This window comes from Carcharhinus amblyrhynchos, chromosome 8, assembly GCF_965287045.1.
Source record: "Carcharhinus amblyrhynchos chromosome 8, sCarAmb.v2.hapA, whole genome shotgun sequence".
Taxonomy (NCBI): domain Eukaryota; kingdom Metazoa; phylum Chordata; class Chondrichthyes; order Carcharhiniformes; family Carcharhinidae; genus Carcharhinus; species Carcharhinus amblyrhynchos.
In genome coordinates, this window is record NC_137331.1 from 6,800,209 (window position 1) to 6,814,951 (window position 14,743).

The 14,743-nt window shown below is 43.4% G+C and overlaps 1 protein-coding gene across 2 annotated transcripts in view; it reads right to left on the reverse strand.

The window, feature by feature from the left end:
- The window catches only part of dscc1 (DNA replication and sister chromatid cohesion 1), a 34,415-nt gene that overhangs the window by 13,530 nt on the left and 6,142 nt on the right, over nucleotides 1–14,743 (reverse strand). For both annotated transcript variants that reach the window (XM_080194822.1, XM_080194821.1), the window contains exons 3-6: nucleotides 12,936–13,070; nucleotides 10,470–10,560; nucleotides 8,378–8,516; nucleotides 1,126–1,178 (exon numbers count right to left, since the gene is read on the reverse strand). In XM_080194822.1, the coding sequence (XP_080050948.1) occupies nucleotides 1,126–1,178; nucleotides 8,378–8,516; nucleotides 10,470–10,560; nucleotides 12,936–13,070 (418 nt within the window). The remainder of the gene's footprint in view (nucleotides 1–1,125; nucleotides 1,179–8,377; nucleotides 8,517–10,469; nucleotides 10,561–12,935; nucleotides 13,071–14,743) is intronic.

The following is a 14,743-nucleotide window of genomic DNA, read 5'->3' on the forward strand; positions in this document are numbered from 1 at the left end:
GATCGTCGCGAGTTCAGTAGCCCGCACTGCCAGCCTCCCCACTGCTGGCTAACTCGATCACTGGCCAGCCCCATGACACCCGCATCGCCAGCCCAATCGCTGACCCTCTAGATGTGTCCGGGTCAGCCTCTTCCCACCTCACCCTGGATTCCCACTCCCCCTCCACTGGCAGCCCCAATTCACCCCCCTCCCTCACAGTCCCGACACCCCCCCCACAGACCTGAACCCTGCACCCACCCCGACGCCCAGCCGCGATCGCTAGCCTCCATCCTTGTCAATCAATCCGAGTGCAGGGTGGCAGTGGACCCTTCCATCCACACCGATCAGCCCCAGGTGCCCTGCCCCTTGGCACTACCCAATGGACAGTGCCAAGGTGCCCCCTGTGCATTAGCACTTTGCTCCTTGGACAGTGCCAGGGAGCTTGGGCTGGCACTGCCAGGCTGGCAATACAAGAGGGGACCTCCCCACAGCCCGATCCTCTGGGGGGGGCCTTGAGTGTCGCCCTTCACTCCTGGCTGCCAGCTGCCCGCAAGTGGGGAGCCATTGTAAACCCTGCTGGAGTGAAACACACCTGGTGGGGGGAGAAGCTAGTGGGCCCAGAGGTTTCAGTCCCACACCTGCTAATCAAATGTAAAGTAGATGTAAATTTGCATTAGCATAAATTATGCAGTTCTGCGCCGATAACCTGGTTGCCGGAGACTCGTGGGGGCTGTGGTGCCCAGCAGGGAGCCATGAAACAGCTTCTGCTCGGTCTCCCGGCCCACTGTGCTACACGAGCAGTGCAGCAGGCCAGGAGAATCGCCCCATACATCTCTGGCCTCACAGGCAGACTGCTGTTATGACGTCAACTGGAAAGGATTCTTGAAAGGCTGAGCAAGCAGCCTGTTACAACATTTCAACTCCACGGAACCTGCTTGATTTAAAAAGTCTCTGATCAACATCAGCCAAGTGGCCTCAGCATCATGTTGCAACGCCATTTGTTTCAAATATTGTGTTGTCGTCTCCAACCAGAAACTCATTAGGACTGAACTCAGCCACAAAAGAAACACCTCCACCACCACCACCACCCCACCCCCGGCTAGAGTTTGACTTCTTGTTCAATTTCAAGTCCTGTATCTGACTTACCTTCATTTGTATATCTTTTGCCATAACAATTCAGACAATGTTCTATCATCTCCCTAAAGGCAAAAAGCACAAATGCATAGTTTAATGTATTAAACAAACTGGCCACAGAACTCTACCTCAGCAACTGGGAAATAATTCAATGGACATTGTGTAAATCACATTAAGGAAGAAAAGGGACCAGGTTAAAGACTGGATTTCCAAAACTGAATAGGAGACAAGATCAAATTTGAAACAAGGCAGCATTTAGTAGTTGCAATTTGAATCATAAAAATCCCAGCACAAAAGCAGAAAAGTTTCAAAAAAGAACTTTGGATTGGTTAAGTGGGATAATGCAACAGGAATGATTTTTGTGCTCTGAAAAAAGGTTATTGTTCCCTGAAGAATGGTGAGAAATTAGCTACCCAAACTTAAAGGTAGATAAATTACTATAATATGATTTCTATCTGAGAGTCCTCAGGGAAGCTAGGGATGTATATAGATGCATTAAAAACATTTCATAAGGTATCAGATGTGGCAAAGGTACAATGCATGGTACAAATGGAAATGTGACTGCATTGACACATTATAGTTGGAGGGCTAAAAGCGAAGGATCAGGAAAGATGATTCTGAAGCTTAATAAAGAAAAGATGGGGTCGCTCTCCTTTATTATTTACATCATGATCACAACTTAGAAATTGGATCTGTCTCACAGGCCGCTCCCACAAGTGAACTCCACCACTGCTGTCCACTATGGTTCCTTTACCTGCCAAGTATTAGGTCAGAGAACCCTGCCACTGACAGGTATACATGATACTTTGTCTTTGATGGACAGATAGACATTCACCAGCAGCTCTCATCCAAATGACAAATCTATCTGTATTTAGGAAAATACAGCAATTTCTGCATAGAATTTTCTTTTGCAGGATTATTCTGTACATACAGCAATTAGACCCATAATGTTGCAGATTTTTCCCGAATGTGCAAAATGTTATATATGTTAATCAGTGTACTGCAGCATGAAAGTAAATCTAACATCCCGCTGTAGAAATAATAGCATTTCATGGAGGTGGCAGCATAGTGGCATTGTCACTGGAGTGTAATGCTCTGGGGTCCCAGGTTCAAATGCTGTCACTGCAGATGGTGAAATTTGAAGTGAATAAAAATCTGGAAATTTAAAGTCAAACGATGACCATGAAACCGTTGTTGGAAAAACCCATCTGGTTCACTAATGTCCTTTAGGGAAGGGAATCTGACATCCTTACCTGGTCTGGCCTACATATGACTCCAGAGCCAATGTGGTTGACTCCTAATTGTCCCTTCAAGAATGTGAGTTTTAATTTTTAATATGCTGAAAGATCTTCAATCAAGCAAAGCTGATTTTTTTGGTTAAAGTTTTTTCACTATGCTGGGACTTCTTGTGGCCAGTGATTTGTCAAAGGACAGAAGGTGTCAGATTTAAACTTTTGATTTTTTTTTGCGAATTGGTACTCCCAAAAAACACAAAGAAACAGTTTAGACTTGGCCCTTCCTCTTCTTATCTCCTCCCAGCTCAAAGTGCTTGCATCTCTTGACGTCCAGCATTCTCTTTGATCAACAGTTGGGCTCCACACTGCAGGGATGAGTTTTGTACAGACTCTTGGAGCCAGTGTTCCTTATCTGGATACTGGAATGTAAACGATATGCACTTAAGGGGTCGAGAGATGATGAGGCCTGGAGTGACCGATGACATTACTCTGGCTCTATTTGATTGGCCTAAATCGAACAATGCAGTTGGGCTTCTGATCAATTCATTGGCTGGTTCCCAAGGAACTTTTGGAGTTTTAACTCTGCTAATACAGAAAGCTTATTCAGGAAGGCAGCACGGAGAATCTGGAGACCAAGCTCACGAGGAGAGACAACTTCTGGAAGAAGAAGACAGAAGGGCTGATTCCATTTGACAACAAAGTCCTGGCCAGGTTTTAATTGCAAGTGGGAATCAACCTTAAGTAAAATAACAGATAGTGAATGTTTGGTTTATGCATTGCAAGTATTTACTGTTGTTTAGCTGCAGAATAAAGGGAATTGTATTTAAGTATTTAAAGTCGACTTTGTGTCTTTACTCACTGCAGAGGTTAAAGCATACAGGTTTGGACAAGAGTAATTAGGAATAGGCAATAAATGCTGATCCAGCTAGTGACTCCCACATCCCATGAACAAACAAAAAAACACACACACATTTGGTCTTTAAACGCAGACTGAAGGCTTGTAAATCTTCAGAAAACTAACATTTTAAAAGTGTCTTCTTAAATATTGGCATTGACAAGAAACAGCATGCTCCAGCCTGTACATAATTTGCAGATTACTAACATACAAATTGTGCGGTTGAACTCCGTGTACTAGGGCAGATTATTCACATTCAGTGACTTGTAAAAATGCTGCATGCCGCACAGTGTTAAGGAGCTGACCCCTAACCACTTATTCATATATTGATCTGTTTTTTAAAACTAGGGGTGGAAGAACCTTTACTACTGAAATGAGCTTCAAATTACTGGGACATTGCTTTGTGCCTGTAACACCAACAATGACCTCTGGATCTTAGTCACGCTGTCTGAGGGAGGATCTGTGCAGGAACTATTCTCTCACAGATAATGAGAAGGGAGGGGGTGAAAGATTCACAAGAAAACAAACATCCCAAACAGGCCTGACTGGAGGTGAAAAATCGTGCAAGCTCCTGGGAGGAGAGCAAGCAGATAAACATTTTCATCAGTTTTGTATTTTAATTCTTCCTTGTATGTGAACATCACTGGTAAGACAACATTTATTGCCCATCAATAATACAGGCGGCCCGGTAGCACAGTGGTTAGCACTGCTGCTTCACAGCTCCAGGGACCTGAGTTCAATTCCTGGCTTGGGTCGCTGTCTGTGTGGAGTTTGCACATTCTCCTCGTGTTTGCGTGGGTTTCCTCCAGGTGTTCTGGTTTCCTCCCACAGTCGGGTTAGGTTGATTCACTATGACAAAAAAGTGTCCTGAGATGTATAGGTTAGAGGGATTAGCAGGTATATATGTAGGGATATGGGGGTAGGGCCTGGGTGGGATTGTGGTCGGTACAGGCTCGATGGGCCGAATGGCCTCTTTCTGCACTGTAGGGTTCTATGATTCTATGAGTATGACTCAGTGGCTTGCTAGGCCATTTCAGATGTGTCAATCACCTTGTTCTGGGTCAAAAGATTTTCTCTCCTCAAGGACATGAGTGAACCAGATGGATCTTTAAATAACAATCGGATATGTTTGTGATGATTATTATTGAGATGAGTATTTTATTGCAGATCTACTGAATGCGAAATCTTTCAGCTGCCATGGTGCAGGGGGGTTTGAACGTTTGTTCTTGAAGAATGAGTTTAGGCCCCTGGATTACTAATCCAGTAATATGGATTTACAGTCTCAACTCAAACAATTGAGAGTGTTTCAGTGAGTTCTGTCTATAACTTGGATCGAGCACAGTAGGCCACATTCCACACTAACTCCAGCAACTGTTGCTTATGGTGGTGGAGCAATTTGTTTTCTCACAAGATGTTAAACTGTGCAAACAGTATGCGGACTGGACAAAATCAAGAGCCGCTTCTACCATATCTTCGCTGTTTTAAAAAAAATGTATAATTCACATCAGCTTTGGTTGACACAGTGAAATTAACTACGAAGGAAGGGAGGAAGGGGGAGGTGGAAACGCTGTACTTGAGTTGATTATACACACATATGTAACATTCATGCCTTAGCCAACTAAGAACCTCTATTTTACTCTTTTATTAAGTTTTTAGCTTGCTGACTTATTCTTCCCATCAGTCCAGGGGCCATTTACATTGTCACAGTCACAGCACATCTGACTCACCACAAACAAAGTAATATAAGGTCTGATGCAGCCTGTAAAATGTAGACCTAGACCTTCCTGGTTTGTACCATTTGTCCACTGAATCATCAACACAGCAACAAAAACTATTTAACTTGTATCTTTAACACAGTAAAATATCTCAAGGTGTTTGACAGAAGCACTCTAAAACAAGATATAATACATAAGGAGACATCAGGAGAAATGACCAAAAGCTTGATCAAAAGAGAGAATTAGTAAAAGGAGGAATGTGAAACTTAGAGGTAGAGGGAGAACATTCCAGAACATTAGGGTCTCGGCAGCGGAAGGCACAGCAGCAATGGTGGCACAATTAAAATCACAGATCAAACATTTTCTCAACTGCTAATGCATTTACATTTTTCCTTGGATAAGGAAGCCAGTTCTGTATGCAATACTCCAGATGTTTCTGCTACATCCGGTAAAGTTTCAATTCTAACAACTGCACACCTTAGAGTCTGTTCCTTTCAACATATATGTTCTTTGTCTAACTAAATTCAGTGTGGACCACAGATATGTCAGGAAGTCCACTTTGGACTTAACAAAAACAAATCAAAGTATTTTCCAAGTGATAAGTTAGGACCATGGAGAAGAGAGAGATTTAAGGATCATATGGAAAAATCATTAAAAGCCAGGGTACAAGTGCAAACAATAATTAGAAAGGTAACTGGGACATTGGCCTTTATCTCATTGGTACTGGACCACAAAGGGATAGATCAGAGGTCGCCTGTGTATAAAGTTTGGGTTTGAACTTATTGGGAGAAGTGCATTCAGTTCTGACACCAACCTCAGGAAGGATATTATGGTCTTGGAAGGAGTGCAAATTCGCCAAAAAACTCAGGTTGCATAGACTAAGGCCTGCATTCTTTTGAAGGAGATAGGAAGCAGGAGTCCAGAAAGTTCTGGGAAGGCAGGAACAGGATCAGGAACGTGGGTAGTCAGGCCTGCTACCTATGGAAATAACTCAAGGCAGTGATGGAGGTGGGCAGATGATGAGGCTAGCAGGCTGGAAGATGCAAACCAATTCCTCGAGATTCCTGAACAAGGACACCCAAGTTCCTCTGCATAGCAGCATGCTGCAATTTTTTACCATGTAAATAATAGTTCATTTTGCTGTTATTCCTATCAAAATGGCTGACCTCAAATTTACCAACTCTGTACTCCATCTGCCAGACCCTTGCCCACTCACTTAGATTATCTATATCCTTTTGCAGACTTTGTGTCCTCTGCACACTTTGCTCTTCCACCCATCTCAGTGTCATCTGCGAATTTGGACACACTATACTTGAACCCCACTCCAAATCATCTATGTAAATCGTAAACAATTGTGGTCCCAACACTGACCCCTGAGGCACACCACTAGTCACTGATCGCCAACCAGAAAAACACCCATTTACCCCCAGTCTTTGCTTTCTGTCAGTTAACAAATCCTTTATCCATGCTGATATATTACTCCTAACACCGTGCACCTTTACCTTATGTCTTTGGTGCGGCACCTTGTCGAACGCCTTCTAGAAATCCAGATAAACCACATCCATAGGTTCCCCATTGTCCATTGCACGTATAATGTTCTCAAGGAATTTCACCAAATTAGTTAAACATGACCTGCCCTTCATGAACCCGTGCTGCGTCTTACCAATGGGACAATTTATATTCAAATGTCTCGCTATTTCTTCCTTGATGATAGATTCAAGCATTTTCCCTACTAAGAAGTTAAGCTAACCAGCCTATAGTTACCTGCCTTTTGTCTACCTCCTTTTTTAAACAGTGGCATCACATTTGCTGTTTTCCGATCTGCGGGAACCACCCCAGAGTCCAGTGAATTTTGGTAAATTACCACAAGTGCATTTGCTACGTCTCCCGCCACGGGATGCATTCTATCAGGACCAGGAGACTTGTCTACCTTTAGCCCCCATTAACTTGCCCAACACTACCTCTTTCGTAATAATGATAGTTTTTAGGTTCTCACCTGCCATAGTCTCCGTGTCATCAATTTTTGACACGTTATTTGTGTTTTCCACTGTGAAGACTGACACAAAATACCTCTTCAATGCCTCAGCCATTTTCTCATTTCCAGTTATTACATCCTCTTTCTCATTCTCTAAAGGACCAATGTTTACTTTCGCCACTCTTTTTTGTTTTATATATATATTTGTAGAAACTTTTGCTATCTGTTTTTATATTCTGAGCTAGTTTACTCTCATAATCCATCTTACCTTTCTTTATAGCTTTTCTCGTGGCTTTCTGCTGATCTTTAAAGATTTCCCAATCCTCTAGGTTCCCACTAATCATTGCCATCTTGTATGCATTTTCTTTCAATTTGATACCCTCCTTTATTTCCTTAGATATCCATGGCTGATTATCTCTTTTTCCACAGTCCTTCCTTATCACTGATATATACTTCTGCTGAGCACAGTGAAAGATCACTTTGAAGTTCCTCAATTGTCCCACCATAAAGTTTTCTTTATCTCCCATACCTTCTCCTATCCCCCATGCGTCCCATACACACACCAAGTATCTGCTCGCCTACAGAAGCAATGAGCCATTGGTAACTCTTTGAAATGCTTCTGCAGCCACAATAAGTAAAGATTCTTCGAAGACCTCTTCTGTTAAAAAGAAAATTGGTCATCTTACAACCTCTTAAAATCACAGCCAATCATAGGACTGGAATTTTGCACAGCAGGCCTGACTCCAGAGATGTTTAAAAATGGTGGGCAGGACTGGGATGCAAAAGGCCCATCCCCATTTCCGGTAGTCCCCATTTCTGCCAGCAGGGAATCTCCCAAATAAAATTGGTGCCCAATGGGCAAGAAAACCCCCTCTGATAGTGGGGGAAGGAGCCATCAGAGCCTAAACCTGCTGCAGAGACTGGAATCGATGCGCTAAGTGGGCCATTGCACATGCATTGATCTCCCCACTGATAGATCAGCGCATGTGCATTGGCCCCCTCACCACTGGCCTCCCAACTGATTGCCAGCTCCCCCTGCCATGCCACTGCCAATTGCCAGCTTCCCAACATCCAACTAACCCCCACCCAGTTATCTTAGAGCAGGGGGAGCTGATTGACAATGAACCAACAAGCTGTTTTTGGTGCATTTAGTGGACAGATGTTTGTTTTGCAACAAGTGGCCTACTTTAGGAGAATTAAAATTTTTGAATCAGTTTCATGAATGAGTTTTTCATATCAGTTGTGTCAGAAGTTTTATCCCTCCCCCATCTCCACATATCTCTGGAGACCTATCCACAGTAGATAACAGGTGAGCGGCTATTTTGTTCCTTCTAATGACTATATCCAATCTGTTCTCACTAGCTGAGCCTTCAGCTTCATAAAATGTGTCTTCCGCTAGTTGATGGTTTCAACCATTATCGCCAATGGGTTAGTTGTCACTCACCTTGGCTCAAGTATCTCCAGTTCTTGCAGACAAACGGTTAGAGGAATCTTACTGAAAGACCAAGACTCTGAGTCAACCAACTGGCTCACGTGGCTTAAGAGTTTCATTTCATAATCAAATTCCAGAATTCTCCAGTACCCTAGGTTGTGGAAGGAAGGGAAGGAGTATTGTAAAAACAGATGAATACGCAACGAAGACAGAAATGTAAAACATGCTATTTTAATTTTATGCATCTTTAAAGTCACGTTGTCTTTAACCCGTTGGGAAATAGTGGGGGAAGTGGTCCCGAGTTGATTATCAGTCTGTGGAACTATGTTGAACACTCTGTCCATAGCCAACAAGTCCTGGCATTGGATTAGAACCCAAAGCTTATGGACCAGAGGCAGAGGGTGCTACTACACACTGTTCTACAAGACACCCACGCTATTTTAATGAAAACACTGTGGTTAATATTCTGACTTGCTAGCAGGAACAGACACCATTCCAGTCAGTGTAAGCTGCCTGTTTCCTGAGCCACATGAGCAGATGTGCAGGCTTTTCAGGAACTAATTAATTCACCAATCCCCGGAGCTACACCAACAATGATGAATATTTGCATACAGAACCACATGAAGCTTGAGGTGTCGTAAACAAAAAAGGCAAAATTCAAGCAGTTAAAAGAGGGCACAGTGGCACTATTGCCTCACATCTCTAGGGACCCAGGTTCAAATCCAGACTTGGGTGACTGTGTGCAGTTTGCACATTCTTCCCATGTCTGCGTGGGTTTCCTCCAGGTGCTCCGGTTTCCTCTCACAGTCCAAAGATGTGCGGGTAAGTGGATTGGCCATGCAAAATTGCCCCTTCTTGTCAGGGGGATTAGCAGGTAAATACATAGGGTTACAGGGTAGGGCCTGGGTGGGATTGTTGTTGATGCAGGCATGATGGGCCGAATGGCCTCCTTCTGTGCTGTAGGATTCTATGATTATCTGATTTTATAGTTCCTTAAAATAATGCAAAGACTGATATATAAAATATATTAGTTTGGAGGAGAAATCAGTCATCACCTTCCAGAAGGTGTAATAGTCAACGATTAGATTATGGGTCCTTGATGTATCAAGATATTATAACAGCCTTTGCCAATGTGATCAGTGAAGATTTATATCAGCACCTGACTGATACACATTTTGTTCACACATTGGACATAATTATTCTGTGTTCAATTGTCAACTGAATGGCACCCACTGTAACCAAATGACTTATTTCTATTAGACAGGATTAAAGATTTCAGCACTGAATGCAGAGGGAGATGATCTCAAATCATGATTAAAAAGCTCAGATTAACAACAGAATTTGATCTCTGAGACACATTCCACTAAGCTTTTGGTTTCCCAGTTTTGATGCCTTAACCAATCCCATCTAAAAGTCAGCAATTTATACTTGAGCACAGATCAAAACAAAAGAACAACGTCCCAGCAACTCACCATTACAGACATTTTTTTTGGTGAACATTATCTGGTTATTCTATTGTGGGAAGTAAGGACAACACAGTCAATAAGATTCTGGTTTTCATCCAAACGTTTTCCAGTAGGAATCACTGGACAGTGAGGAGAAGAGATGTCCTTGGCAAATGTTTCCCCATGCACCACAATGAACCTTGGCAACAGGTCGAACCTAGGACCTTGGCGATCTGGATAGCTCAGTAATGTGCCATACAGTGCAATTATCAATGGAGTCATTAGTGCAGCTCTCTATACAGTGTAGATATTGTCAAGGCCCACAGCCTTTCCTGTGTCCAGCGCATTCAACCTCTTGCTACTTGGACTGAAATAAACTGAAGTTGAGACTTTCTGGTGTTTAGATCTGAGCAATATGCTATATTAACCTACTAGTCAAGTCAAAAGTGCAGTAGCTTGTCTTTAAGGTAGTGAGTTGGAGGTACAAAGATTTAATTTCTGCGGAGATTCCTTCCACTCATCCACCTTAATCATAATGCAAAGAGTGTTAATGCAGGAAACAACAGCATAAATGACATTTACACATATTTGTGACTGTGAAGTTATGTCAGATGAACAGGAGACTCTTGTGGAAAATCCCCCCCATGTTGCACTCATACCTTCAATCCTACATGCATGTATCAGCTGTAACTGCTGCATTATTTCCTGTTCACTGGCTTGAATGGTTTCCATTAAATCCTCCTTCGTATACTGAAATGAAAAGGAAAAGATGCAATACCAATCAAGAGACAAACAGATCAGGATAAATTTACAAAATCATGGTGAAGCTAAACATTGAGGGGAGGGCATGATTGAACCATGATGTGTGATTCCACAGGATGGTAAGTTTAATGACCTCCGGGGTCGGAGTGGTGCTGTGAAGGGGCACCGAGAGCGGCTCGACAACCAGAGGAAGAATCAATCTATGATTCATTTTCACTCCATGGGCCCATAGAGTCCCTACAGTGCAGGAGGAGGCCATTTGGCTCATCGGGTCTGCGCCAGCTCTCTGCTCACCATCCCATGCAGATTTTATGAGGGAGATGGGCCTTGGAATGAAAATTGACACCTTCAATAAGATTCTGTTGCTCATGGGGGCCTGTTCTCATGTTAACTTTATTGTAAAGCATTATTTTCATTATTGCAATCATTACTTTCCATAGAACCATAGAACCCGTCAGTGCAGATAAAGGCCCTTCTGCCCATTCGAGTCTGCACCGACCACAATCCCATCCAGGCCCTACCTCCATATCCCTACATATTTATTACCCGCTAATCCCTCGAATCTCGGCATCTCAGGACACTAAGGGGCAATTTAGCACAGCCAATCAACCTAACCCGCACATCTTTGGACTGTGGGAGGAAACCAGAGCACCCAGAGGAAACCCACGCAGACACGAGGAGAATGTGCAAACTCCACACAGACAGCGACCCGAGCCGGGAATCGTACCCAGGTCCCTGGAGCTGTGAAGCAGCAGTGCTAACCACTGTGCTATCGTGTCGCCCCACGTTACAGATATTCTTTCCCTTTTGGGAGTTCTTCACATTGTGGAGCTTTGCACGTGGGATTGAAAGGAGGAAAGACTTGAATTTACACAGTACCTCTCAGGAGATCTCAAAGCATAACAGTCAGTCCTTTTGATGCCATTATTATTTTTCCTAGAAATCACAGAAACCCTACAGTCCAGAAAGAGGCCATTCGGCCCATTGAGTCTGTACCAACCACATCCCCACCCAGGCCCTATCCCCCATCCCTACATATTTCACCCACTAATCCCTCTAACCTACCCATCACAGGGACACTAAGGGCACATGACCAATTAACCTAACCCGCACATCTTTGGACTGTGGGAGGAAAGTGTAAGAACTGTGACTGTCAAAATGAATCTAGCAATGTGGTAATGACCAGATAATTCGTTTAATTTATGTTGATTAAGGGATGAATATTAGCCAGGCCATCAGGAAAATGACCCCAAACTTTTCAATGAAGCCATGGAATTATTTATGTCCAGCAGGGGAAGCAGCCGATGTCTTGGTTTAATGTTAAAGACAACACCTCTGGCAGTTCAGCACTCCCTTAATGCTGCACTGGGAATATCAGCCTAAATGTTTGTACTCAAGGGGTGGAAGTTTCCTTTTCTGAGACTAAGTGGCAGGGAGCTCCAGATGGCACCTTCCCCGCTGGCCAGGATGGAGAGATCCCGCACCAGATTCTTTCCCTTGAACTCAATTATTTATGCAGGTGAGTTCCCCTCTGAATCATCTGATAGACTGGCAGCTGATTTGTCTATCCATCATCAGCTGGCGGGGTCAAAAGTCCCATCGCATTTAAACACCAATCCAGCACACTCGTATCACTCTCTCCAGCCAACCTGTCTTCACCAGATCAAGCAGGATGTCAGCAACCCAGATTGGACTTCTATCCATTGCATCTGGAGCCTTCATCCATCCCCTTCCAGTAAACAATATGTTGTACATTTGCACCCATTGTTTGTGAACTTTTCACAGTAAGAAGTCTCAGTAAGGTGAGCACTCACCTGACGAAGGGGCAAACCCCAAAAGTTAGTGGTGTTTACTACCAACTAAACCTGCTGGACTTAAACCTGGTGTTGTGAGACTTCTGACTGTGTTTACCCCAGTCCAACGCTGGCGTCTCCACATCATGCGAACTTTTCATGCAGACTTGTCAGGGTCCCTCGCTTTGATCTTCCCTCTGTCTTCCATTCTTTGTCTCCTTCATCCACCTCTTTGCCCCTCTGCCTGCCAGCGTGAGCCCTCGCTTTTGCACGCTCTCCTTGCACAGTCCTCCTTCAACATCATCCTCTTGTCTTTGCTGTGGTTCAGCAGGTTTGTCCCTGTGAGTAGGTGGACTACAGGACTAGGAGAATACCATGTTTAACCCATGGTGTGTATTTGGTTAGCTGATCTCATGCTAGGCAGCAGCAGAGCTGGTACAATTGCCAGCAGTATCACTGGCTTAAGGGATGCATAAAAGCCACAGGAAATTCTAGTTTGAAATACAGAGTTAAAATAATTCTACCGCGTTAAATATATGGACCAATAAGTAGTAACTACATGAAAAATACCTTTGGATGAGTTGAACTTCTCGCTTTCTCACCAGAAGGCCCCTCGTACTGGTTTTCCATCAGAAGCTTCTTTAACTTTTTCAGTTTGGGCCGAGACTTTTTCAACTCCCAGTAGCTTTTAGCAAAACCAGAAATCTGCACAAATCGAAGAACGTTTAAGTAAAGCAAACACCACCGTGACATTAGAAATATGAAATAATGGTGAGCTGAAGATAGGCATTTTCAGTTTAGGTTTAAATGATTTCTTTTATCATTTCTATAATAACAAGGAATCCACTGACACTTGGAATAAAGTCCAAACAATTTCTATTTTGTTTTGTACACAACCTGTGTGTTTTTACTGTTTAACTTGCTCAAAAATGCCTCCACAGTCAATTATTTTGGCAGGGTGGTCTGAACCTCTGGGGTTTGAACTTAGGCATCTACTTTCTTCTGGCATATTCCTGGCCCAGGAACCTTCACCCCTGTCAGATTTATCACACTTCTTTGGCTCTCCTGTATTCTGCTACAACCGTTTGATCGTCCTATGGACCAATCATTTGCTTCAATACTTCTCAGATTTAAATCTTGCACGGTCATCACTTTTGTTAGTTAACCGCCTCTGTCCTCTGCCGTATCACCTTTTGTTCTTTCTTGCTCCTTTACCAGTTTAAACCCTGTTCCTATCTAATATTGTTCAGTTCTGACGAAAGACTTGCAAAACAATTGGTAACTGTTTCTCTCGATGGATACTACTTTAGGCAATGGCCTAGTGGTATTATCACTAGCCTACTAATCCTCTAACTCAGCTAATGCTCTGGAGACCCCGGTTCAAATTCCACCGTGGTAGATGGTGGAATTTGAATTCAATAAAAAATATCTGGAATTCAGAATCTACTAACAATTATGAAACCATTGTCGGTTGTCAGAAAAACCCATTTGGTTCACTAATGTCCTTACCTCATCTGGCCTACACAGCAATGTGGTTGACACCTAAGTGAGCCACTCAATTGTATCAGTCGCTAAAAAATCCCAACAAAGAAATGAAATCGATGGACCACCTACCTTCGACCTAATTATCGCAAAACAAACAGCCCTGTCAACCCTGCAAAGGCCTCCTTACTAACATCTGGGGGCTCGTGCCAAAATTGGAAGAACTGTCTCACGGACTGGTCAAGCAACAAACAGCCTTACGTAGTCATTCTCATGGATTCACACCTTACAAATAATATCCCAGACACCACCATTACTAACCCTGGATATGTCCTGTCCCACTGACAGGACAGGCCCAGCAGAGGTGGGGACACAGTGGTATAAGGTCAGGAGGGAGTTGTCCACGACAGTATTGGTAAGAGTGACCACTGCACAGTCCTTGAGGAGACAAAGTCCCATTTTCACATTGAGAGTAACGTCCCTCGTGTTGTGTGGCACGAACGCTGTGCTAAATGTATCCCATTAATTTTCTTTATGGCTTAACCACTCGAGGTGCTGCTTTCAACATCTTGTGAACACCAAAATACCTCACCGTCAATGAAGCTCAAATGTCCACCACTCACTTGGAAACTTAAAACCATCCAGGACACAGGCAATCCACTGGCTCACTGCTCCACCACTGAACTACATGTAAACCCTCTGCAGCACTGGTAAGTTATAATGTGCTCTCTATTGGATGCACTTGCAACAACTGCACTGAGACCCAGCCTTCATCCTCTACTACTGAGGATGACTGGCAGAACATCTTAACACACTACTTGTATTTTTATAGCACTTTAATGTGGTTAAAATGGCCAAATCCTTGACACAGAAGTATAGTCAGACAAAGAATGACA